This window comes from Euleptes europaea, chromosome 21 (assembly GCF_029931775.1).
Source record: "Euleptes europaea isolate rEulEur1 chromosome 21, rEulEur1.hap1, whole genome shotgun sequence".
Lineage (NCBI taxonomy): Eukaryota > Metazoa > Chordata > Lepidosauria > Squamata > Sphaerodactylidae > Euleptes > Euleptes europaea.
Genome location: NC_079332.1, coordinates 15,655,935 through 15,681,516, shown reverse-complemented (window position 1 = coordinate 15,681,516; position 25,582 = coordinate 15,655,935). Strand labels below are relative to the sequence as shown.

General features: G+C 50.3%; 1 protein-coding gene across 1 annotated transcript in view; it reads left to right on the top strand.

The window, feature by feature from the left end:
- The window catches only part of LLGL1 (LLGL scribble cell polarity complex component 1), a 70,904-nt gene that overhangs the window by 19,103 nt on the left and 26,219 nt on the right, over positions 1-25,582 (top strand). The window contains exons 2-5 of the mRNA XM_056866177.1: positions 105-202; positions 20,407-20,488; positions 21,398-21,513; positions 25,233-25,391. Of these exons, the coding sequence (XP_056722155.1) occupies positions 105-202; positions 20,407-20,488; positions 21,398-21,513; positions 25,233-25,391 (455 nt within the window). The remainder of the gene's footprint in view (positions 1-104; positions 203-20,406; positions 20,489-21,397; positions 21,514-25,232; positions 25,392-25,582) is intronic.

Genomic DNA, 25,582 nt, shown 5'->3' with positions numbered 1-25,582 from the left:
AAATCCACCCCAGCTCTTTGCAAATGGACTTCTGGGTCTCCTTCTTGAACGATCGGAGCTCTTTGCTTTGATGCAAGTAAGATGTATCTTTGCTTCTCTTCCAGACGGTGGAGCATGGCTTTCCGAATCAGCCGAGTTCTTTGGCCTTCGACCCCAAGCTACGAATTATGGCCATTGGCACCAAATCCGGAGCGGTGAAAATGTATCCTTTTTCAGTCCCCTTTGGCATGGCGGCGGCTGCCTTTCTCGTGAGAGGGTCTCCCGCGAAAAGGGAAGGTAAGATTATCCTGAAAAAGGAGTTGATGTCTTTGGGATCCCACCCATTGGTTATCTGGGGGGACGGGCCATGTGGATGGTTCTTCCCCAGTCGCGTCTCAGTGGCAGTTGAGGGGGGTGTCTCGACGGCGGTTGATTGACGCCGGGGGGCACCTCTGCAACAAGTTGGAAGTATGGAGTAATGTAAATTGTGGAGAAATATAGGGCGTAGTGTTCCTCTCTGGGAGTTGTGTGGCTTTTTGGTGGGGATAGTCTCCATCTCTACGACAGCCCTGCGAAGTAGGCTGGTGATATTGTTGAATTACGGATGCTGGGTCTGGGAACAAAGACCTTGCGGCAGGGCATCTTGTGAGCCTGCAGAGTGGGGTGAGTTTGGATGACCTCTTGGAGTCTTGGAGCGCCTGCCTTGCCAAGAGCTTGTTGCTTGATCGGGTCATACCCCGAAAATGTTGGTCTCTAAGGTGCGACTGGGTTTGAATCTAGCCCTTTTACTCAATGAGTAATTAAATTGTGGACTCCACTGCCAGGGGACGTAGTGCGAGCCATAAGCGCAGATGGATTTAGAAGGGGATTTGAACGGTCTCATGGAAGGGATGGGACCCTCAATGGCTCCTAGCCATGTTGACTAAAGAGAGCCTCCACAGCTGGGGCAGTCATCCTCAGAGTCCTAGTGCTAGGAGGCAACCCCAGGGGAAGGCCTCGGCCCCTGTGCCCTATTCGTTGACCCTCCAGGGGTGAAACCGGATGCTGGACTCGATGGACCCCTGGTCCGATCCGGCAGGGCTCGTACGTTCTTATGAAGGTGTGTGCTGCGGTGATGGAGTTTTATGCGACCCTAGTGGTTCTCTGCCTCGCTTCACAGGGTTAAAGTTAAATGACGGTTTGGGGAGCCACTCTGAGACATGTCGCAGATCAGGGAGGTGAAAGCCGTCAGAAGTGGCAGAACTGTCTTTGCCATGAGCTGCAATGGGGTTTCTCTCTTTCCAGAACCAACGGGCTGAAATTAAATCAAAAGAGTTTCCGTCTAGACATTAGGAAGAATTTTCTAACAGTTAGAGCGGTTCCTCGGTGGAGGAGGCTTCCTCGGGAGGTGGTAAGCTCTCCTTCCCTGGAGGTTTTTAAGCAGAGGCTAGATGGCCATCTGTCAGCAATGCTGATTCTATGACCGTAGGCAGTTCATGAGAACTGGCCATCTTCTGGGCATGGATGAGGGGTCAATGGGGTGTGTTGGGGAGGTAGTTGTGAACTTCTTGCATTGTTCAGGGGGTTGGACTAGATGACCCTGGTGGTCCCTTCCAACTCTAGGATTCTGTGATTCTATTCTATGATTCCCCATAGAATATTTGGGGCTGAGAAGTATTGTCATTGCCTGATGTAAGGAAAGGAGGGGTGGTGGGGGAGGTCACTGTTGGACGCCCCCTCCCCAGGTTCTTGCTGAAAGAGCTGGAAAGTGTGGGAGCTCTAAAATGTTTTGGTCGCCTACCGGGGCCGCTTGTGTTTGGAGCGCCAGGGATCGGTTGGGCGAGCCTTGTTTTATTTTTATTTTTGTTTCCCGTTTTGGCGCATGGCCGCAGGGCCCCCCCCCCTTTGAAAAGAAAAAGGGGTCTTCCCTGGAAGGAGGCTGAATAGATGCCTTTGGAGGCTCGCAGGAATCTTGGCCACCGACCCGGGATCTTTGGAAATCTCTGCCCGGCAACAGGGCTGAGATGTGCGGTCTCCATGGTGTTGATGGTCCCCCGGATACAATGCCGAGAACACTGCCTGTCCTCCGCTTCCAGCGTCTGTTTTTGTCTGCGCTTGCGTCGCCCACTGTCGTTCCAGGGAGGGAGAAGGCAATGGGAATGAGCGACATTAAAATAAAATAGCTGGTTTTCTTACATTCGTAATGAATTTTTGGCGATTAATGAAAAACAATTAAATGTTAGTGGCAGCGGTGTTATCGGAACCAAGACAAGCTTTCCAACACCTTAGGCAGGAGGACATGTTGGCCATCTTCTGGGCATGGAGTAGGAAGTCACTGGGGGTATGGGGGGGGAAGTAGTTATAAATTTCTTGCATTGTGCAGGGGGTTGGACTAGATGACCCTGGTGGTCCCTTCCAACTCTATGATTCCATGAACAGCCAAGCGTTTAATTTTTGGATTAGCAACGAGTGATGCTGTTGGGCATGCTTTCCCGAGCAGAGGGTTCGAAACAGTCGGTGCCGCTACCGAAAAGGCCCTGCTCTGATTTCTCCACCAACCATTTCTGTGGTGCAGAATCCAGAGGTTCGCGGTGATATTTTTTTGGAGTACTGCTCCCAGTTAGAAGAGGCAGCGCTATGCTAGGCATGCCGCCGGTTAGACTCAGCATAAGGAAGCTGACCTTGGCCCAGTCACTCTTCGGCCTAGCCTACCTCCCAGGGTTGTTGTGAGGGTATGATGAAGGCGAGGAGCCTGATGTGCTCCACCCCCAAACTCCTTAGAGAAAGGGGAGGATAAAAATGTACTTAAAAAATATTTAGATTGAAATTGCTTTTGAATGTTGGTCCCTCAAATGCCAGGGTGGAATGCATCAGATCTCACAACTGAGACGTTTTCTGTGTGCCCTTGATAGTTTTATTATTTATTTATTTATCTGCAATTATACTTTGCTTTTCTTCCCAACCGGGGGCGGGGGGAGGACAGAGTGTCTTACAACATTCTCCCCTTTTCATTCTCAAAACAACCACCCTGTGAGGTAGGTTAGGCTGAGAATCTGCAACTGGCCCGAGGTCCTCGAGCGAGCTTAAGCGGCCAAGTCCCCCAGATCCTAGTCCAACCCTCTAACCACTACACCACACTGGCTTTCTGTTCCTCCTCGGGAGGAAGGAAATGGCTCTTTCTGAGTTAGGCTGGACCCGGGTTTGTCGGTTTAAAAAAAAAAATCACAAGCAGTTTTGGAAAGCGATAAAAAAAACTTCCAATTTGTCCTTGTTCTGGGATAAGGATGCCGAGATGTAAAACTCTTTGAAAGCTCTACTGTCCTTGGTATGTGCAGTTCTGGAGTGTAATGTAAGCAAAAGAGTTGAGGCCTAGCCAGGGTGGGGGAAGAGAACTGGAGAATTGCAAGCAAAAAAGACCATGGATGGGGGAAAGCACATCTCTTCGGACTTGAAATATTCTCTTTTTTCACAAAAGGAAAAAAAGTGCAAAAGCAGAGCTGGGATTTGGGGAGGGCGAGGTATTTTGGCGACCCTTCCGTAGCGTGCCCGCCCCTCGTTTCCCCGGCATCTGTAACCGTGCTGGAAACCCCGGCTTGGCTTCCGTTCAGGACATGTGTGCGAGTTGGAAGAACAACGGGGGAAATGGCTTAAGAACAGAGGATAAAGTTCTTAAGGGGGGGAAGAGAGGAGGGGGGGGAAGTTCCCAGTAGGGCAAGGAAGGAAACAGCTGAAGCAGCTAAAAATATAGACCCCCCGATGCATGAATGGAGTAATCCTCGGCTCGGAAGGGGCTCCGTCGAAAACCCCGGTGGAAATCCGCCAAGAGGCGAATGGGTACCAGCTGTGCCGATCGTCCAAACAAACCCCCGAACCGGCGTCGTCGGTTCTGGGCGTCGGCGTGCTGCGCTGGCAGGATTCGGTCCGTTTATTGAATACGTATTTCTCGGCTTGCGTAATTTTCGGTCGAAGAGCTGCGAATTGCTGGGGCTAGCCGAATGTTCGGCCTGCCCGAAGAATCTGCAGGTCGGCTTTCGTTCTCGGCTTCGCCAGGTTTCTAGCCCTCAATGCGGCGATGTGATGCTAGACTCTCAGGAGCTGCAGGGCTTAACGGTGGTTGTGGGAGGGGGCGGATCAACGGCAGAACACACACCGGTAATCTTGTAAACTGAGCAAATTTTTGGGTTGCTAATTCTGGTTTGGGAAATTCCTGGAGATTTGGGTGGGGGGTGGAGCCTGAGGGGACAGGAGGGACCTCAGCAGGGTATAATGCCATAGACTCCACCATCCAAATCAGCCATTTTCTCCAGGCATTCTGGAAATCACTTGGAATTCTGGGAGATCTCCAGTCCCCCCTGGGGGAGGGGGCCATGGCTCGGTAGTAGAGCATCTGCTTGACATGCAGAAGGTCCCAGGTTCAATCCCCGGCATCTCCAGTTAAAGGGACTTGGCAAGTAGGTGATGTGAAAGACCCCTGCCTGAGACCCTGGGGACCCGCTGTGGGTCTGAGTAGACAATACTGACTTTGATGGACCGATGGTCTGCTTCGGTATAAGGCAGCTTCATGTGAGGAGAGGAAACCATGTGAGGAGCTTGGCAACCCTAGCAAATTTAAACAGCTGGCTGGATTTTGGTTTCCTTGGTCTGGGGGTCCAACAGCCCCTGCAGCTCGGGCTAGTTTGTGGAGAGAGTCGTGGGTTGAAAAAAAAAAAGTTGCTTTATGCTCCTGTCCGCTTCTGTTGCGAGGCTTGCAAGCCTGTCATTTTGGGCCAGGGTGAGCGGCTGATCGGTCTCTCGCTTCTCGCAGGGGTGGCTGTCAGGGGCCGATGTAGGGCAACGCTGGGTGGATCTGCACCGATGGAGGAAGCCTGGGGGTATGGCAATCGGATTTGGCCTCGTTTCCCCGCACGCATGCATGCTTCTGTATTTCCTAGTAAATGCGTGCTACAAAGGCGCAGTGACCATAATTCAAGGTCGGAGTGAGGACTGTAATTTCTGGGGCACAAATGCCCACTCCAATGAGAATCCTTTGTTTTTTTAAGCTTTCTTTGAAAACATAAGCCTCTAGTCCTTGTGGTTCTGGGGAGAATTATTTATTTGTGTTTTAAAGACAGCATGGTGTAGTGGGTAAGAGTGGTGGTTTGGAGCAGTGGACTTTAATCTGGAGAACCGGGTTCGATTCCCCCCTCCTCCGCATGAGCGGCGGAGGCTAATCTGGTGAACCGGGTTGGTTCCCCCACTCCTCCACATGAAGCCAGTTGGGTGTCCTTGGGCTAGTCACAGCTCTCTCAGCCTCACCTACCTCACAGGATGTCTGTTGTGGGGAAGGGAAGGCGGTTGTAAGCCGCTTTGATTCTTCCTTAAGCGGTAGAGAAAGTCGGCATATAAAAACCAACTCTTCTTTATTAGCCTCCTTTCCACCTTAAAGGAACCCAAGGCAGCTTCCAGTGTAAACAGTAATAAAATACATTAAAATCACTGGTTAAATCCACAATTTAAAATTAGCAGTAGGCAGAAGAACCAATCGAATGCCAACGTGAATAAAAACCATTGTCAGCTGCCAACTAAAGATTGAGAGTGAGGGGGTCAGACATGCTTCCCTGGGGAGGTTGTTCCATAATTGTGGGGCTGCCGCCAAAAAGGCCCTGCTCTCATGTGCCCACCAGATGAGCTTTGTTGGTCGGTGGGACAGTCAAGAGGGCCTCTCCCTAGGATCTTGACTCCTGGGCAGGAATGTATGGGAGAAGATGGGTCTTTCAGATACCCCGGTGCCAAGCCATGTAGGGCTTCAAAGGTAAAAACAACAACACCTTGAATTGGGCTCAGGGGTGGACTGGAAGCCAGTGTAATTGCTGTGGGTTAGGTTCACGTCATCCCGATAGCTGGCCCTGACCAGCAGTCTAGCCGCCCCATTCTGCACTAGTTGCAGCCTCCAAACACTCATCAAGGGTAGCCCCAAGTAGAGTACATTGCAGTAGTCCAGTCTAAACCTCTCTGAATGTCTCCTTTTCTTTTCCATCTCTTCTTTGCAAAAAAAAAAACCCGCCACGGGTTTTCAAAAATTATTCTTTGTGCTTGAACCCTCCTCCCCCCCTGTAGAAATCAAGCACCCTAAAAAGATTCTAGCCTAGCCTATCCCTGATGGATTAGATTTCTACACACATGGTCTTTTAAAAACGACGTGGGAGAAACATTCTATTACACAAGCCCCCCCCCCAACTTGCAGTCTGAAAGCAGTCCTGCAGACGCTGACTTGCCACCTCCGTGGGAACGAGTTGCAAACCCCGCCGTTTCCTTCCTGCAGCTGCAGAGGTGGTGAGATTTGCGGCAGGGGCCGCGTGGGGCGAGAAAGGAGGCGTCGCTTGCAGAAAGCTGCTCGCCGGTGATGCGGCAACACAATGTATGCGAAACACAGTTTGTCTCCTGGAGCCTCCTGGCGAGCTTCCTAATCCGGGGCGTGGTGTATGTGCAAGAAATCCAGACAAGCTTCTAGTCCTCATGGAGGCGGGCCATGGTGTTAAGTCATGGACTTAACATCTGCTTCTCTAGACCTGGGTGCAAGAAGAGAGACCTCTTATTCCAAGGTGTGACATGGATCTCCTTCTGAGACGCATGGTCTGTTTATATAGCTAGCTTGTCATTTCTAGAACACAGCTTTTAGAAACATAGAGTTGGAAGGGACACTAAGGGTCATCTAGTCCAACCCCCTGCACAATGCAAGAAACTCACAACTATCTTCCACTCCCCCAGTGACCCCTGCTCTGTGCCCAGAGGAAGGTAAAACCGCTCCTGGATCCCTGGCCAATCTGGCCTGGAGGACAATTCCTTCCTGACCCCAAAGTGGTGATCGGCATTACCCTGGGCTTGTAAGAAAGGGCCACAAGTGCTGGACACTGACGCAACTCTTCCTGCTCTCCCTCTCATGATCTAAGTTCACAGAATCAGCCTTGCTGACAGATGACCATCGAGCCTCTGCTTCAAAACCTCCAGGGGAAGGAGAGCTCACCACCTCCCGAGGAAGCCTGTTCCACTGAGGAACTGCTCTAGCTGTTAGAAAGTCCTAGATGGAAACTCTTTTGATTTGATTTCAACCCACTGGTTCTGGTCCGACCTTCTGGGGCATCAGAAAACAACTCTGCCCCATCCTCTCTATGACAGCCCTTCGGGAAATGGAGGGTGTGGTGTAATATCTATGGTGTTCTTTGGAGGGTGTTCTTTGGTGTTCTTTGGAGTTCTTTGGTATTCTTTGGAGGGTGGACTCTATGGTGTTATATCCCCCTGAGGTCCCTCCCCAGGCTCCGCCCCCAAATCTCCAGGAGTTTCCCAACCTGGAGTTGGCAACCTTACCCCCAGCACGTACCTTGCTTACCTCCGGGCTAACGGTTGAGTGTCATTTTGCAATCTGTTTTGTCAGCTATTAACGTTTAGTACCTCTTTTCGAAATGTTCCTCCGGGCAGGGCATCTAAAAAGATCCTCGGAACTGCCTGCTGCTTGTAGTTCAGGAGGTGGGAGTGGGGAATTGGTGGATTGGCTGTGGATCCCTTCCATGAGCAGAGAGCTGGCGGCACAAAAATGTGTTTTGGAGGAATCTTAAGAAACCGAGCAGCTGGCTTTTTCCCTTGAAGCTTCTAGAGTCTAGACCAGGGCTTCTCGCACTTTCCCCACTCGCGACTCCTTTTTGTCCGAGAAATTTTTATGCTGCCCCGGGTATCCAGGTATATAAAATACTGATAATAAATCAATACTGATAATAAAACAAAAGAGATTTGTTTTAAAATTTAAAAAAAATTCACGACCCCCACATTTAGTTACATGGCCCCGGTTTAGACAAAGGATGGTATCGGTGTGAACCCCGCTAGCTTCACCAGAAATTGCCAAATTGTGTGCCGGGATGCAGTAGTCTGCAACGCGGGGCACCCCGGGGCCATAAGAGAAGACACATTAATGGCGTCCCGAAACATTCCCCCCTTCAAAGGAGGTTGCTTGCTGCTTCTCTGTATGCTTCACAGCTTCTCGGCTTTCCTCCTTCCGACTGACTTCTGCGGCCCCCAAGTGCAATTTGGCCATTCAGTTGCCGCTGAAGTAGAGACCAGCACTAACTACCCAGCTCGGAGGCAGCGCGGCCCCGAACGCAGACTCTCCCGGATGCGGCAGGCACCCTCCAAAAACCCGCCCGAAATGTTTCGGTTGTTAGCCACTGGGTTCGTTTTTCTCGCTGGGCGCTTCGCGGCTTTTTTTCCCCCTGGTGCCTTCTGCGCACCTCTCTGCCGAACAGCTCTGACCTTGTCGCGAAATGCAGGACGCGTGCTGGGCTAAGCTGACGCAGCAGTGCTAGCAAACACACACACACACACGTGTTGCGTGTGCGTAGTATTGATTTTGGAGGAAGGGCAGAACTGGACGTCGACTCTCTAAAATGCAAAAACTGCCTTCCAGCTTCCCTCTCCTCTTCAGGGTCCCAACATTGCTCTGAGTTGCTTTCCAAGGCGTTGAACTGGGACGTAGTTTTTGACCGGGTATTGCATGGAAGACGCGGGGCAGTTTTTACCGGTTGATGCTGCCGCTTTGGCCCACAACTTCAGTGTTGTGTGGTGTACACTTTTGAGTGTAGATTTTATTTATGCAGGTCGCAGAATTCAGCCTTCTTCTTTTTTTTCTTTTTCTTTTTTGGGACTTACTGTTTGGCTATTCTGTTTATTTGCAAAGTTACTAAAAGAACAAAAAAGTATATAAACATTGTGTTAATGAAGTATGTAGAACATGTGCATTTATTTTTTATATTTTTTTTATAATTGAAGGGATACAAAAAGGAAAAAAGGGAAGGATAAACCGTTTGACATACAAAAATAATATAGCAATTTCAATTGGAAGATAAACTCAGTCGAATACAGTCGAATACAGTAACATATAACCAGCCTAAATACTGATCAGATACAGTATAATATATCTTAAAAAAGTGATTATAAAAATGTAAAAATCATTCAAACTATCAAACTGTTACACATTAAAAGTATATAGTATAAAGCGTATAGCAGCCCAAAAATTACTTGGCAAATAGTTGAAACATATTAAATAAAGCATTGCATGTTATTCATTTTCGTGCTGGTCAATATACGTCATTCATTTGATTAACTAGAGGTCATGTAAGTGTAAAATGATTCCCACTTTTCATCAAATTGTTCTGTAGGTTCATTAAAATTTGGATTTAGCATAAAAGTCATTTTGGCCATACTGGCATAGTCCAACAATTTTTCTTTCCAAGAATTCAGCCTTCTTGACGCAGAATCTTAATTCTGCAACCCCCGTATATCATGCAAATCTGGCCAGAATTGTGGGTGACTTTTTTTTTTGCCGATCCGCTTGATTGACAGCGGGCTGCAGAATTAAGATTCTGTGTTGCCGGACACTGGATTCCGCGACGTGCATAAATCAGATCTGTGTTAATTTCCCCCCTGCAATCCTGGCTTCCTCACCGCAGGAGGGGGAGAGAAATTGAAGCCACTCTCTCCCCATTGAAAATCTCATTTGGCTTTGGAGAATGCGGCAGAGCCCGTTGGAGCATCTCTCAGCCATCGTGCTATGGATTTGCTTCTTCAACAGGAGTGGAGATTCTGTGCCGGCTGCCTACGGTGGCTTGCTTTGTGTCTTTCTGTACTCTTGCAGAATTGCAGCACTCACTCAGCCTTGGAAGGGACCTCAAGGGTCATCTAGTCCAACCCCCCGCCGAATGCTGGAAATTCACCACTACCTTCCCCCCCCCCCACTCCCCCAGTGACCCCTGCTCCATGCCCAGAGGAAGGCAAAAAACCTCCAGCATCCCTGGACGTTCTGGCCTGAATATTGCTTCCTGACCCCAAAGTGGTAATTGGCATTACCCTGGGCATAGAAGGAGGAGTCGGAGTCGGTTTTTATACGCCGACTTTCTTTAAGGAAGAATAAAATTGTCTTACAATCACCTTCCCCTCCCCACAACACCTTGTGAGGTAGGTGGGGCTGAGAGAGCTTTAAGAGAGCTGTGACTAGCCCAAGGTCACCCAGCTGGCTTCATGTGGAGGAGTGGAGACACCAACTCGGTTCACCAGATTAGCGTCCCCCACTCATGTGGAGGAGCGGGGAATCAAACCCGGTTCTCCAGATTAGAGTCCACCACGCCAAACCGCCGCTCTTAACCACTACACCAAGCTGGCTCCCACGAGCCAAGCACTGAGGCAACCCTTCCTGCCCTCCCTCTCGTGATCTGCCTAAGTTGACAGAATCTGCATTGCTGACAGATGGCCATCTAGCCTCTGCTTAAAAACCTGCAAAGAAGGAGAGCCCACCACCTCCCGAGGAAGCCTGTTCCACAGAGGAACCATACTCTCCAGAAATTGCTGGAGATTTATTTCTTGAAAGGTTTACACCCTGAGAGGGAGGGCATCTTGGCCATCTTCTGGGCATGGAGTAGGGGTCACTGGGGGTGTTGGGGGGGAGGTAGTTGTGAATTTCCTGCATTGTGCAGGGGGTTGGACTAGATGACCCTGGTGGGCCCTTCCAACACTATGATTTTATGACCCTCACTGGTCTGATCTAGCAGGGCTCTTCTGAGGTTTATCTCAGGGGAAGGGCTCGGCCTCTATGCCCTGTGGTTGGCCCTCCAGAGGAACTGGTTGGCCTCTGTGTGAGATGGGATGCTGGACTAGATGGACCCTCGCTGGTCTGATCCAGCAGGGCTCTTCTGATGTTCTTATGCCTCTATCCACTGCACCACGCTGTCTGTCTGGATTGAAACTCTGCCTGCAAATATTCCTCCCCTTTTCAGGCGCATGTTCCCTTTTTTCGAGGGCAACTTGCGCACCACCCGACCTGGAATCTCTGCCGTGCCAGGTCTCCCGCGTGCGACATCTGGCGCAGAATAAATACAGCTCTGTGGAGCTCCCCGCATCTGGTCATCCGGGGAGGGGGGGGGCAATGTTCAGCCCCCATTTGTTTAGAGTTGGACAGGGTTCCCGTGCGCATGAATGGAGACTGCCAAGGCGCATGGCAGGGTGAATTCCTCCCATTGTCCTTGGATTTCTTTTCGCCGCTCTCGAACGGAATAGGAACTCCATTCATGCCACATGCTTCGATATCTTGTTGAAATTTTATTCAATCTCTCTTCTTCGTTTTTTGTATGATGTGGAGTCATGCTCTGTTTCGGAGCCTTGGAACTGGCTAGCACAGGCCTGTAAATGGCCCTTTGCCCACTTGCCACAAACAGGAGAACTTTGCAAGAAGTTTCGAGGCCACAAAGGACTCTCTTGCTAGTCCGATTCCCGTTTGGGTGAGTTAACAAGTCCGCCACAGTGTCATTTGAGAGAGATTACAAGAGGCAGCGCTTTGTAGTTGTTACGGGCGCCGAACTAGGAATGGGGCCCGAGGTTCGAATCCCCACTCTTCCGTTTTAGACGTTTAAAAATCAGAACAACAGCAGCAGCAGTCCTACGTCCTCTTCAAAACAGATCTGTGACCAAATCTGGATATTTATATCCTGCTTACCCAAAGTGGCTTGCAACTGTTTCCTTCACAACAACCCGGCGAGGTAGGTTAGGTCGAGAGAGCGAGGCCGGCCCGTGGTCACCCAGCAAACACCCGTGGCAGAGGGGCGTGTGTGTGCTTGAACCCAGGTCTCCAGGATCCGAGTCCGACGCTCTGCATTCTGCTGTTATTAAAAATTAGAATTCTGCACCCAGGAAACCGGGATTTTTGTCCTGCAGATATTACAAAAGTTGAGCCATTCTGTATGTAGCTTAAATAAACTGTTAGCCGATCGGGGAAGAAGCGGCGGAGATAACTGAGCACATGACGCTGCCTTATACCGAATCAGACCCTTGGTCCATCAAGGTCAGTATTGTCTACTCAGACTGGCAGGGTCTCTCCAGGGTCTCATAGACCCTCCTTAATGAGAAATCACATTTTTGTCCCCCCCACCCCAGTTGCTCAGAGTTCAGAGAGGTCTATAAAATTATGCATGGTATGGAGAGAGTGGACAGGGAGAAGCTTTTCTCCCTCTCTCGTAATGCCAGAACACTGGGGTCATCAGCTGAAGCTGGAGGGCGAGAGAGTCCAAATAGACAAAAGGAAGCTTTTCTTCACACAATACAGAGTTAAACTGTGGAACTCCCTGCCCCAGGATGTGGTGATGGTTGCCAGCTTGGAAGGCTTTAAGAGGGGAGTGGGCATGTTCATGGAGGAGAGGGCTATCCCTGGCTACTAGCCAAAATGGATACTAGTCATGATGCATACCCGTTCTCTCCAGGATCAGAGGGGCATGCCTGTTACCTTGGGTGCTTTGGAACACAGAAAGAAGAAGAGTTGGTTTTTATATGCCGACTTTCTCTGCCATTTAAGACAGAATCAAACCGGCTTACAATCACCTTCCCCTCCCCATAACACACACCCTGTGAGGTAGGTGGGGCTGAGACAGCTCTAAGAGAGCTGTGACTAACCCAAGGTCACCCAGCTGGCTTCATGCGGAGGAACAGGGGAACAAATCCAGTTCACCAGATTAGCCTTCGCCGCTCATGCAGAGGCGTGGGGAATCAAACCAGTTCTCCGGGTCCAACTCCCCCGCTCCAAACCACCGCTCTTCACCGCTACACTGCACTGGCAGGAGAATGCGGCCGCAGCCGTCTTGCTTGCGGGCTTCCTAGAGGGACCTGGTTGGCCGCTGTGTGAACAGACGGCTGGGCTTAATGGGCCTGGGTCTGACCCAGCGTGGCCGTTCCCATGTGCTTCTGTTCATCTTACGTCCGCTGCCAACTTCGAAGCTCACCTTTGCAAGCGTTTTAAAGTCGAACGTTGCGCCCGAGCCAATGTGCTGCGTTTTTCCCCACCCCGCCTTCTGCGCCCACAAGACCGTGGGGCGCGTTCATCGTTTCTTGATGCCGTCCATTGGAGAAAGCGGGCGCTCCGTACCACGCCTGGGGATCCCTTTGCAATATTCTTCCTCCCCATCCGGTAGAATGAAAAGAATCTGCCTTGCAGAGCGAATAAATCTCGGGCGTTGGCTGGAAGATGCGTCTTTCCGGAGCAGGAGGGAAGCCCGTGTGCTTTTCGCGCCTTTATAAGGAGGGGGGGCAGAACGTTCCCAATAGCGTCTGAGTGAGCTCATGCTTTCATTCGGGGGCTGATCCGCGCGGATGCTCTGGTGCAGTTCCCCAGCCGCTTGGCTAACCTTCGGGTGACTCAGTTTCACGCATCGGGGTGGCGCAATCCAGTGGGCGGCGGGCGAGCGGGTGCAAACCGGTTCGGAGAAGGCCCCGTGCGCCACCCTCCGAGTGCCACACATTTGTACGTGGGGGACTTGTTCTTTTTGGAGTGGCCTGTTGTTTGAGCTGCTGCGAGATCCTGGTTGGATCGGAGTGGAGACCCGGTACTCTGCTTCCGGCGGTGGCCAGCCCAGATTTTTCTAGGATGCTCTCGAACGGGGGAAACCCCCCCCCCCCCAGACACTCTCTGTAAGGAGAGATGTGGCCTGAATCCAAAAACAATTGAGTTTTAAGGGGTGGCAGGAATTTATCCGAATTCCCCCTGGAGACCACCTAGAGTTGCCAACTCAATTTTTGGAAATTCCTGGAGGTTTTGGGGGTGGATGCTGCAGAGCAGGGGTGTCAAACTCATCTGTTACGAAGGCCAGGTATGACATAAATGTCACTCGGTCGGCCTCGCCAGCCCAGATTGGGGCTGGGTGTGTGGCTGCCTCGGCTGGATAAGAGCTCTCAAGGGGCCGGATCTGCCCCCCAGCCTGTATGTTTGACGTCCCTGCTGTAGGGGGTGGGGGTTTGGGTTGCCATAGAGTCCACCCTCCAATGCTGCTATTTCCTCCAGGGGAACTGATTTCTGCAGACTTGAGATCGGTTGTAATTTCAGGAGAATTTCCTGGAGGTTGGCAGCCTACCTCGCAAGGTTGTTGTGAGGATAAAATGGAGGAGAGGAGAGTCATGTAAGCCACTTTGAGTCCCCGTTGGGGAGAAAGGTTGGGGAATAAATGAAGTAAATAAACATTGTACTTATGCAAGGAGAGGAAATCCACACTTCCAGCCTTGGGAGCGAGTTCAAAAGACCATGGACCTTGAAGCTGCCCCAGGGTAAAGGCTGAGAAACCTGCGGGGTGTGTGCGAATGAGCGTTTCAAGCCCCCAGAAACTGTGTGTGGGGGGAGAGTAACCAGGGGCATACTATATATAGGGTTTCCTGCTCCAGGTTGGGAAATACCTGGAGATTTTGGGGGCGGAGCCTGAGGAGGGTGGGGTTTGGGGAGGGGAGGGACATCAATGCCATAGAGTCCAATTGCCAAAGTAGCCATTTTCTCCAGGGGAACTGATCTCTATTGGCTGGAGATCAGTTGTAATAGCGGGAGATCTCCAGCTAGTACCTGGAAGTTGGTAACCCGAACTATATATTAGTATTTGAATTTTAGATTTATTAATTTTTTACAATCTATCTGGGCCGTTCCTCTTTTTCTGTTCTCATTGAAACTTCCCTTACCCCCAATAAACCATTGCCTTGGCCAATATCCAGGTTTTGCCCTGTGCCGGGGTCACATCATGCGGCTGGGGGAGCGCCCCTGAGCATGCGCAGAGTGCCGCTCTCCGGATCGTTGTCGACCAGCTCCGTTTCGAGCGAGAGGCTGCGGCTTCCGGGCAGAAGCCCGAGTAGATGCGGGGCAGGGAAAATGAACCCATGGGAAAGTTCAGGGGTCCCGGCGGGTGCCATTGTCCATGCTTAAAGAAGCGGTGTTTAATTGCAGCGCCCGGCGCTTGCTGGGGGATTTCTCGCTGGGGAAACAATGTGTGTGCGTTTGTGTTGAACAGACAAAGCCCTAACAGGAGCGCTGTGTCGCCGAGCGATTATGTTGTCCATCTGTCTGCTGCTAGCCCCGTACTGCGGTGAGACCCGCTTGATAATGAAGATCTTTGGGCAAAGACCGCTCTTGACCCTCCGGAGATTGTGCTTTTCCCTCCTTTAATAGGAGCCCAAGGAGATTGCTAGTCTGACAACATGAATAAATGCCTTTTCTCCTTTCCCTAGATTTAACAGCCGTTGGCTCTTCGTCGACCATTTCAAACTTTAAAAAAAAGAAGGAATTGAAAATTTATTTTTCTTGACGTTATAAAGAGAAAGTTGCCGCACCTCTCGCGCAATTCCCCGATCTACTTGATGGCACCTAGTGGGTAAGAGCGGTGCTTTGGAGCGGTGGACTCTGATCCGGAGAACCGGGTTCGATTCCCCACTCCTCCGCATGAGCGGGGGAGGCTAATCTGGTGAACTGGATTTGGTTCCCCACTCCTACACATGAAGCCAGCTGGGTGATCTTGGGCTAGTCACACTCTCTGAGCCCCACCTACCGCACAGGGTGTCTGTTGTGGGGAAGGGAAGGTGATTGTAAGCTGGTTTGATTCTTCCTTAAGTGGTAGAGAAAGTTGGTATATAAAAACCGACTCTTCTTCTCACGCAGTTCGCCGATCTATAACTCAGTATCCGCTTCTCTGAAAGTGTCATTAATCTAATAACAAAGATAAATATATACGATGTCCCAACGGCGTTTTCAAAAGCATGCACTCTAATGCTGCTATAATGCATTTAAGGCTTCTGGCGAGCCAGAATACCTCCCACAAAGGAGACTGCCTGCTGCATCTCTGCAGGAGTCGGTGCGTGGCTAGCTTTTAGTTCCTTCTGGCCACCTGCTTGCTGGATCTCTCTGCTGCATCTTCATGTGACGTGTGACTCGGCGATTGGGTTGCATTTGGTTGCAGAGGCTCGGATGAATTATTTTGCTCTCGGAAAGAGGAGCGTCCAGAGCAGTGACTCTAACAGAGGCACAACAGAGGGCTTCTCTACTCCTTAAGGGTGAAATGTATTACCCTGGCCCCCTTTCTGATTTTAATTGAGAATAAAAGGTGGAGGTCTGTCCAAAATCCATCCATCCTTCGTATGCAGGAGCGGATGGGATTCTTCTGCCCCGTCTTTCTCTGGCTGCCGGCCGCGGCAGTGAACGCGCACAATTGAACACCGACGACGGTTAGCCCCGTTCTCAAACTAGGTCATCTTCTGCATGGAAAACAAAAGCTACAGTTTGCATTTGGGAAACGAAATCCGTGCGGTGCTTGGAGCTCTGTATGGTCTCCATACCCATGCACGCCCCAAAAGATTCTGCTGCCAAAATCCTTGACTAAGAGAACTTGCATCCTTTCGAAAATATGCATGTTTGTTCAGCGTGTTAACTCTGGCCGGGGTGCGTGTGTCATTCTGGGTTTGCTCATTGTTTAGAGGGGCCGTAAAGCCTGTTATTCCCCCACCACTTGGGGGGGGGGAACTAGCTTTATTCCGATCATCTCCTGGCTTCTCGGTTTCAGGGCGCTGCCTGCGCACCTTCAAGAGAGCTAGAAACTTGCTTTAACAAAAGTTGTCGTTCTCGGGACGCGGCGTTCTCCCGTGCAAGCTGCCAGACTTTTAGTTCGCATGTGGTGGACCTCAGTGGCATGCACCTCATCAGTACTGAAGCGAGGCGGTGGGCCGCTAAAATCGGGGCCTTCTTTGCTGTGGGCCCCCGCTTTCAGTTTTTTCGGTTTACTCAATTTGGGTCCCGACGGGGGCTCCGAAGTGGCTTGCGTTGTTCTCCTCCCCTTCCAAAGCCGAGTGGGGATTTGAACCTGGGTCTCCCAGATTGTCGTACGACACGCTAACCCAGGGGTGTTGAGCTAATTTGTTACGAGGGGATGGATATGACATAATATGCCACTTGGTCGGGCCGGGCCATGCCTCGCCAGCCCAGATCGAGAGTGGGGGGGTGGCTGGCTGGCTCGCGGGCCGGATAAAGGCTCTCAAGGGGCCGGATTTGGCCCGTGGGCTGTACGTTTAACACCCCTGCTCTAACCATTACTCCACGCTGTTGGAGTGCTGTTTCCTCCGTGCTGTGGGGTACCTGTCCCCGTTCTTGTTTTAGTCCTTGTCTGTGACTCTGCTGCTAAACCGAATCTGGGTTGTATACACCATGCTATTTTATTTTTCCGCCTGCCATCCTGAAGTTTCAAAATCTCTTCGGGTGCTGCTTTTTTAAAAAAATCACTGTCGGCGTTCACCAATTCCTTTTTTCTTCAGCCATTTGTGATTTAGTCTTTTTATTTTTAAAGCGTGCCTCTCGGCAATATGGAAATGAAAGAATAAGGACGTATTGGGTGGGAACTAAGGCACCTGAAGGGTACCTTCTGCCTTTGTGAGGTCCTGAGCCAATCGCTCACTCACAGCCCAACCTACCTCACAGGGTTGTTGTGAGGGTAAAAGGGAGGCGGAGAGAACGATTTATATGATCTGAAGGGAAACCAGAGTACGTTGCGAGCCGCCGCTTTGGGGTGAAAAGGGGGATATAAATATCTGAATAAGAAGAGTTGGTTTTTATATACCGACTTTCTCTACCACTTAAGGACGACTCGAACCGGCTTACAATCACCTTCCCTTCCCCACAGCAGACACCCTGTGAGGTAGGTGGGGCGGAGAGAGTGTGACTAGCCCAAGGTCACCCAGCTGGCTTCATGTGGAGGAGTGGGGAATCCAACCCGGTCCTCCAGATCAGAGTCCGCCGCTCCAAACCATCGCTCTTAACCACTACTCCATGCTACGCCACCACCATGGACACCATGTCGGGGACCCCCGCCCTAGAAGCATGGCTCCTTTTTCCTTCCAGGGGATTTCAATGGTGTGTGTTGGGTGGCCGCAATTTTGCACGTCCCGTGCTTACCAACGGCCATCTCGATCTCCAAGACGGGGCGTCGTGTTTTGAAAGATAAAAACTCCGGAAAAGCTCTCCGGCTGCCCGACCGGCAGCACGGGCTGCTGTTTTCCACCCTCACCCCCCACTTCGGGCTTCTCCGTTTGCATTCCCGTCGCTGCCGAACCTCCGGGTACGGTTTCTAGGACGGGAAGCTCGGCAAGGCGGCGAGCGGGGTTTTGCTGAATAAGCAGCTGCGGCTGGAGCATGGCCGGTTGCCGTGCGCAACCCGCAAGCGGGAGGCCGGTTGCTTGGCGACCCGTTTTTTTTGGCGAGGGGTTCGCACAAATGCGGCCGGGGCGGCCGGGGAGGGGGAGAACGGTGGGGAGGGGGGAGCGGCCCGCCTCGCCAAAGTCTGCTCTTCCTGTGGGTTAAAGCAACACGTTTCAGTGCCGGGGGGGTGCGTGTTAAGTGCCGTCAAGGAACATCCGACTCATGGCGACCCTATGAATCAATGTCCTCCGAAACATCCACGGTCTTGCTCAGCTCTTGCAAATTGAGGGCCGTGGCTTCCATCCATCTCCTGTTGGGTCTTCCTCTTTTCCTGCTGCCCTCCACTTTTCCTAGCATGATTGTCTTTTCCAGTGACTCTTCTCTTCTCATAACGTAACCAAAGTACGACAGCCTCAGTTTAGTCATTTTAGCTTCTAGGGCAGGGGTGGGGAACCTTTTTTCTGCCAAGGGCCATTTGGATATTGATAACACCATTCGCGGGCCGCGCCTTCTGGCCCTGCCCCCTTTAACCCCCTCCATTGGCGCCCCTTCCGCCCCCAGCCCTCTTGTAGTGCAGAGGAAATAGGTTTCTCCGCGGCTCAGGTGGGAAAGGGTTAACATAGTTTCTTGGGCGGTCCTAGCAGCTTCATAGCTAAGGACTCTTCAAGGGGGAAAGAAGGTTCCTTTTCTCGGCAAAACAAACTCACATCCGCCTTGAACAGAGGCTATTCCTGTCTGCGGGAGGGGGCGGATCGCCAGTCTTAGATCCTTTTGAGCTAGAGATCTGCCTGGACCCACAAAGGGCCAGACCAAATGATTTCGCGGGCCTTACACGCCCCCCGGGCCTGACGTTCCCCACCCCTGTTCTAGGGTCAATTCAGGCTTGATTTGATCTATAACCCACTTATGTGTTTTTTTGGCAGTGCAGGGTATCCGTAACCCTCTCCTCCAACACCACATTTCAAAGGAATCTAATTTATTCCTATCAGCTTCCTTCATTGTCCAGTTGTCACGCCCATACATAGTAATAAGGAATATGTTGGCATGAATTAACTTGATCTTGGTGGCTAGTGACACATCCTTACACTTCAGAATCTTTTCTAGCTCTTTCATGGCTGCCCTTCCCAGTCCCAATCGCCTTCTGATTTCTTGGCTGCAGTCTCCCTTTTGGTTGATGATGGAGCCAATGAATAGAAAGCCCTATAAAGTTGAGTAATTCTCCTGTAGTCATTACTTTTGTCTTCTTGATGTTCCGCTGCAGTCCTGCCTGGGGTGTGGTGGCGGAGAATCCGGCGATCGTTGGAACACGGGACACGATACGGCTGGATTTTGTGGGGTTGCCAAGGGATTGGGTGGAACTTCCTGGCACCCCTTTTTTTCCTACGGTGCTGTTGGCTGCGCAAGGCAGGGGAGCTCTTCATGGCATGGTGGTGAGGTTTGTTATGAAAGCTGTTAAGAGCATAGGAGTCGGAGCCGGGAGAAACAGTTGGCGAGGCCGCAAAAACCCATCTTTGACATATCAGGAGAGGGCTGTGGCACGGTGGTAGTGAATCTGCTTGGTAGGCAGAAGGTCCCGGGTTCGATTCCTGGCATCTCCAGTTAAAAGGAATAAATAGCAGGCGATGTGGCAGACCTCCCCCTGAGACCCTGGAGAGCTGCTGCCAGCCTGAGTAGGCAATACAGACCTTGATGGGCTGATTTTGTATAAGGCTGCATCATGTGAAATAAGCACAAGTTTCATGTGCAGTAAGCACATGAATTTTTCTTTACTAAGCTTAATGCACTTAAGGGTTGGTAGATTCCAGAAGAACTATTAGATAATTCTTGTCTGCTGGTGTCTGTTGGTAGTCTCCTGAATTGATCGAACTGGATTGCATGGGTGCCAGCATGGTGTAGTGGTCAAGAGCGATGGTCTGGAGCTGTGGACTCTGATCTGAAGAACCGGGTTTGATTCCCCCACACCTCCACATGAGCGGCGGACGCTAATCTGGCGAACCGGGTTTGATTCCCCACTCCTCCACATGAAGCCAGCTGGGTGACCTTGGGCTAGTCACAGCTCTCTTAGAGCTGTCTCAGCCTCACCTACCTCACAGGGTGTCGGGTGTGGGGAGGGGAAGGGAAGGTGAGTGTAAGCCGGTTTGATTCTTCCTTAAGTGGTAGAGAAAGTCGGCATATAAAAGCCAACTCTTCTTCTTCATGCGGGTGAAAGAGCTGGCATGGTGTAGCCGTTAGAGACCCAGGTTCAAATCTCCACCCAGCCACGCTGGGTGGGTGACATGCTTCAGCCTAACCTACCTCCCGGGGTTGTTGTGAACATAAAACGGAGAAGGAGTGAACGAGGTAAGCCGTTTTGGGTCCCTGTTGGGGAGAGACCGAGGGTAAATAAAAATCCTGGCTGTGGTTTCTCCCTCCAGCGCCTTTGAGTCTTTTCCTTGACTCCCCACTTTCCTCAGATATGGGGCCCCCGGTGTTGAGTTCACTGGCTTGCACAGGGAGACGGCGACGGTCACCCAGATTCACTTCCTACCTGGGCAGGTAAGATGGCCAGGTCTTGGGTTTCTTTTGCCTTTCCTTGTGGCTTTTGGGGTGAAGCAGGAGCTTCCTAGCCTGGGGTCCCATGTATCCATTCCTTACCACATGGGGGTTGTGTGAACTCCCGTGGTCCAAATGTACCTGCTTAGTGAATCCTGCCACCTGCAGCATGGAGAGTGTCTCTTGTGTGGGGTTCTGGCCAGCAGTCCAGTCGAGGGGTATATAGTCAATGATTAGGGTTGCCAGGTCCCTCTTCGCCACCGGCGGGAGGTTTTTGGGGTGGGGTTTGAGGGAGGGGAGGGACTTCAATGCCATAGAGTCCAATTGCCAAAGCGGCCATTTTCTCCAGGGGAACTGATCTCTATTGGCTGGAGGTCAGTTGTAATAGCAGGAGAGCGCCAGCTAGCACCTGGAGGTTGGCAACCCTATCAGTGACTGATGGTCTTTTCATCCATGTAGGAAAGGTTAGGGCTTGGGAAACCTTTCCAATCTCTACTCCGCAGGAGAGGAGGAAGAAGGAGTGACTCTTTCTCCGAAAGCAGGGGTCCCGGAGCTTTTTGAGCCTGTGGGCACCTTTGGGATTCTGACGCAGTGTGGCGGGTGCAGCCCCAAAATGGCTGACGCGGGAGGCGGAGCCCGTCCCCAAATGGCTGCCGCGGCTTACCTTCAGCCGCGCAGTGAAGATCCTTGTGCCGTGGTGGCAGCGGCTGCCGAAGCAGCGTTTCTAAAAATCGGCACAGGCAATCAAATCTCCAAATCGGCGCAGGCAATCAAACCTCCAGCAGCCAATCAGAAACCTCACTGGGCCAGATTCCCTCCTGGCCCCGCCCACTCCCTAAAAATGCTGGGGGGGCACCTGGGCAGCCATGTTGGGGGACCCCTGTCCTGGAGATATAAACTCTTTTCTTCCAGGGCCGGCTACTCTCCCTTCTGGATGACAACACCCTTCACTTGTGGGAGATCTATCAGAAAGATGGCTACTCCTACTTGGAGGAGACCCGCAGCTTCATCCTTCCAGGACGTCCAGGGTTCGACAGCGCTAAGTACTCATTGCCTGCTTGCCTTCTTTCTTCCGCGCTTGCCCAGGGAGTTCAGGGCTTTGGGTGAGGTCTTCTGAGAGTGGAGATCTCCTTGGAAGAACTTGGTGTCTGGATAATCCCTTCTTCTTTTCTAGACTCCCCGGCTCCGCCATCTGCCCTTCCTGCTTCGTGAACTCAGGGTAGTGGGGGGACGCTGCTAAAAATTCTCCATCCCGTTGCCCTTGCTTGGGTTGGTTTCTTCTGCCAGGGTGTGGAGGTGGTAGAGCAGTGGTTCCCAACCTTTTTTTGACCAGGGACCACTAGGACTTCTTTGTTCGGTGCAGGGACCCCAAGGTTCAAAATAAAAATGCCAAGAATTTGAAAATAAACTTTAATCATAACTGTTAGCTAAACATTAAACTTAGAATAATATTTGAATATATATATTTTTATAATAGAGAAGTTTTAATTAAAAATATTAATTTATTATGGGTTTATAACTTTGTTTCGTGGACCTTAATTTAGTTCTCGCGGACCCCTGGTTGGGAACCAGTGTGGTAGAGTGACCAGGGGTGAACCCGGAAGACCGTGGCTTGGCTGTGTAGGGTTCGAATCCATGCCCTCGAGTTATAAAACCCGGTAGCCGGTTTCCGGTGCGGGTGGACGTTCCCAGACCGGGCTCCCCGCCTGCATGTGTGGTGAGGTGAAAGAAACTTCTGATTTGAATAGACTGCCTCGCTAAAGAGGTCGCAAGAGGTTGGTCACCGGGGGGTCAGCAACAGGCCGCTCGTGGGCCAAACTGGGGCCCTTGAGTGCCTCCATCTCCCATCCCAGAGGAGTGTGCGTGTGTGGTGTTCGTGTTGCCATAACTCAGCCGGCAGCCGTCTTGCACAGTGGGGCATAGGGCCTCGGCCCCGTTGTCTTCTCAGAGCGGCCATCTTGCAAAATTATCCTCAGTCTGTTTTTTTTTTTGCTTTTATCGACAACGTGGGTCTCTTCACCGAGAGGTTTTCCTGTGGTTCGGGCGCCACGCCACCGCTTTATTTCTCTCTCAAGCTTCCTCACGATGGCCTTTTCCAATGGCTGTCTTTCTGTAGATTCCTCACAGTCCCTTTGTGATCTCTTGAATCGGGAGGTAAAAATAAAGGTCGAGGCCGACAGTGCGAGTAAAGGGAAAGTAAATTTTATCACTCATCTAAAAGTTCCCGACGGCTTCTTCAGGGAGAATCTGTAATATAATATACAAACAGAATACTGTGTTTTCATAATTATATGACAATGGCTATTTAGTTAAAATTATGTCGCTGAAAGTTGTTTTAAAATCATGCGCATAATTTTAACTTAAATAACCATTGTTGCATAATTAATGAGAGTTCGGTTCAGGCATACTTTGGAGATCTCACGGTTTACAATATTCGGTTCAAATATTGCAATAAAGCGAGTCACACAATATTTTTTAAAAAATTTCCCAGTGCATATAAAAGTTAGGTTTACGCTATACTGTAATCTCGTAAGCGTGCAATAACATTATGTCTGCCAAAACAATGTGCATACCTTATTTATAAAATACTTTATTGCTCAAAATGTGACACAGAGGGAGCAAGTGCTGTTGGAAAAATGGCGGCAATAACATTATGTCTACAAAAACAATGTGCATACCTTATTTATAAAATTATTGCTCAAAATGTGACACAGAGGGAGCAAGTGCTGTTGGAAAAATGGCGGCAATAACATTATGTCTACAAAAACAATGTGCGTACCTTATTTATAAAATTATTGCTAAAATGTGACACAGAGGGAGCAAGTGCTGTTGGAAAAATGGCGGCGATAGACTTGCTCGGCTTTGTAAAAAAATGCAACCTCTGTCAAGCGCAATAAAGTGAAGGGCTGTAAAACAAGGGATGTCTATATTCTATTTGTATATTATAGTACAGATTCCCCTGAGCTTTTAGCTGAGTAATACAATATATCTTTCGTGCACTTGCTCCAGCCGACCTTGGCCTTGTTTTTATCTCTCGGCGACCGGTGCGGCCCTTTTGTTTTCTCCTTATCTCTCAAACTGGACCAGAGGTGAATTTGAAAGGACCCGGAGGAAACTGTGGAAAACGATGTTGTGAGGGAATTCGGAGAAATACGGCTGCCGTTCGGCCCCCGAACGACTGGAAAACCTCCTTGTGAAGTGACTATATGAAGGGGACGAGCCGTGAGGGGCCTTAGCGGGGCGTCATCCATCTTGGATTGTGAATGCCATCCCGGCTGTGGCTTCTGTTAAATATAAGCCCGGCTGCTGTGAACTCTGGGAAGACCCTTCTTTTGTCGAGTCCTGAGGTGACACCGCCGAAAGCGGGGCACAATAGCGAACGGTTTCAGCCCTTCAGGTGGTTTGCTGGCCCACGACGCTGGCCTGCGACTCTTCTGAGAAAGAAGGAGTTTTCATAATTAAATAGCCATGGTTATTTAGTTAAAACGGATAACCATCATTACGTGATCATGAGAGTTCGGTCTTCTATTTGTATAGGATGTTGCCGATTCCCCTCAATGTTTTCACTGAGTGATGAAATATATATATATATATATATATATATATATATATATATATATATATATATATATATATATATATATATATATATATATATATATATATATATATAAGATTTTATTTATATAATTGGAGGGGTACAGGAAAAAAGTGGGAGGGATAAAACGTTATAAGTATAAAAACAATACAGTATTAAAAAATAAGCTCAGTTGTATACAGGAAAAAAGAAACATTTTCTACACACACACACAAATTATTACAGGGTGTCATTCAATTATTCTACTTATGTTGATATTCTATTATATGAAAATCTATAGTTTACTTAACAGTTAGTTGAAACAAGTTAAAAATATATTTTTCGTTCATTTGCCCCAGCCAACCGTGGCCTTATTTTTATCTCTCGGTTGGCTGTTGCAGCCCTTTTATTTTCTCCTTCTCTCTCAAATGGGACCAGAGGTGAATTTGAGAGAGCCCGGAGGAAACCGTGGAAAACAATGTTGTGAGGGAATTCGGAGAAATATGGCTGCCCTTCGGCACCCGAACTGCTGGAGAAACCTTGTGAAGAGACTCTGTGACCGTATGAAAGGGACTAGCTGTGTGGAAATGAGGGCCACGGCAGGGCATCACCCATCTTGGATTCTGGATCCCATCATGGCTGTGGCTTCCGTAAAATATAAGCCTGCCTGGAAAACCCTTTTTTTTTTTGTTGAGTCCTTATCCCTTGAGGTGGTTTGCTGGAACAAGATGCTGGCCCGGGAACCTTCTGAGAAGGAGGCAGAGCTGTTTCCTTAGAGCTGCTCAGGCTTTCTTCTTCAGGCCCGCAGCTTTGCGTGTGCATAAAAGCTCCGGTCAGGTGCGCGATCCGGTACGGTGGTTTTCAAAAGGCCATCTGAGAAACCTGGTGGGTTCCTTGGGTGTTCAGTTGGGGTTCCTTGACCAGTAATTTTGGGGAAGCTTCTCTGAAAGACCATGTTCCTTCTGCGGCGCCCAACCGTTGGGGCTTTTCTTGGGCATGACCCGTCCCTGTGGGATGCCAGTGAAGCGCACGAACAGGCATCCTTCATGGTGCCTCATTGGGAGGCAAATGTAAAATGATTCCCTCAATGGATTTTTTTGAAAACCACCGGCCGAATGTGCAAGACGGTGCGGGCTCTTAACTTGTGGATTCTTCTTCTTGTCTTGGTAGCTCTCCTCCCAGCATCACCCGGGTAACGGTGATCCTGCTGACGTCTACCTGCGACGTTGCGTGCCTCGGGACGGAAGGGGGTGGCGTCTACTTCCTGGAGCTCCCGGGTTTGACGCTCCTGGAGGACAAATCTCTGTACCAAGATGAGATCCTGCAGAGGTGAGTTTGGGGGTCTCTGGGATGAGGGTCGAGGCCACGTGGCTCAGTGGTAGAATATCTGCTTGGCGTACAGAAGGTCCCAGGTTCAATCCCCAACAGCATCTACAGTTAAGGATCAAATCATAGGTGATGGGAAAGACCTCGGCCTGAGACCCTGGAGAGCTAACGCCAGTCTGACTAGACAATACTGA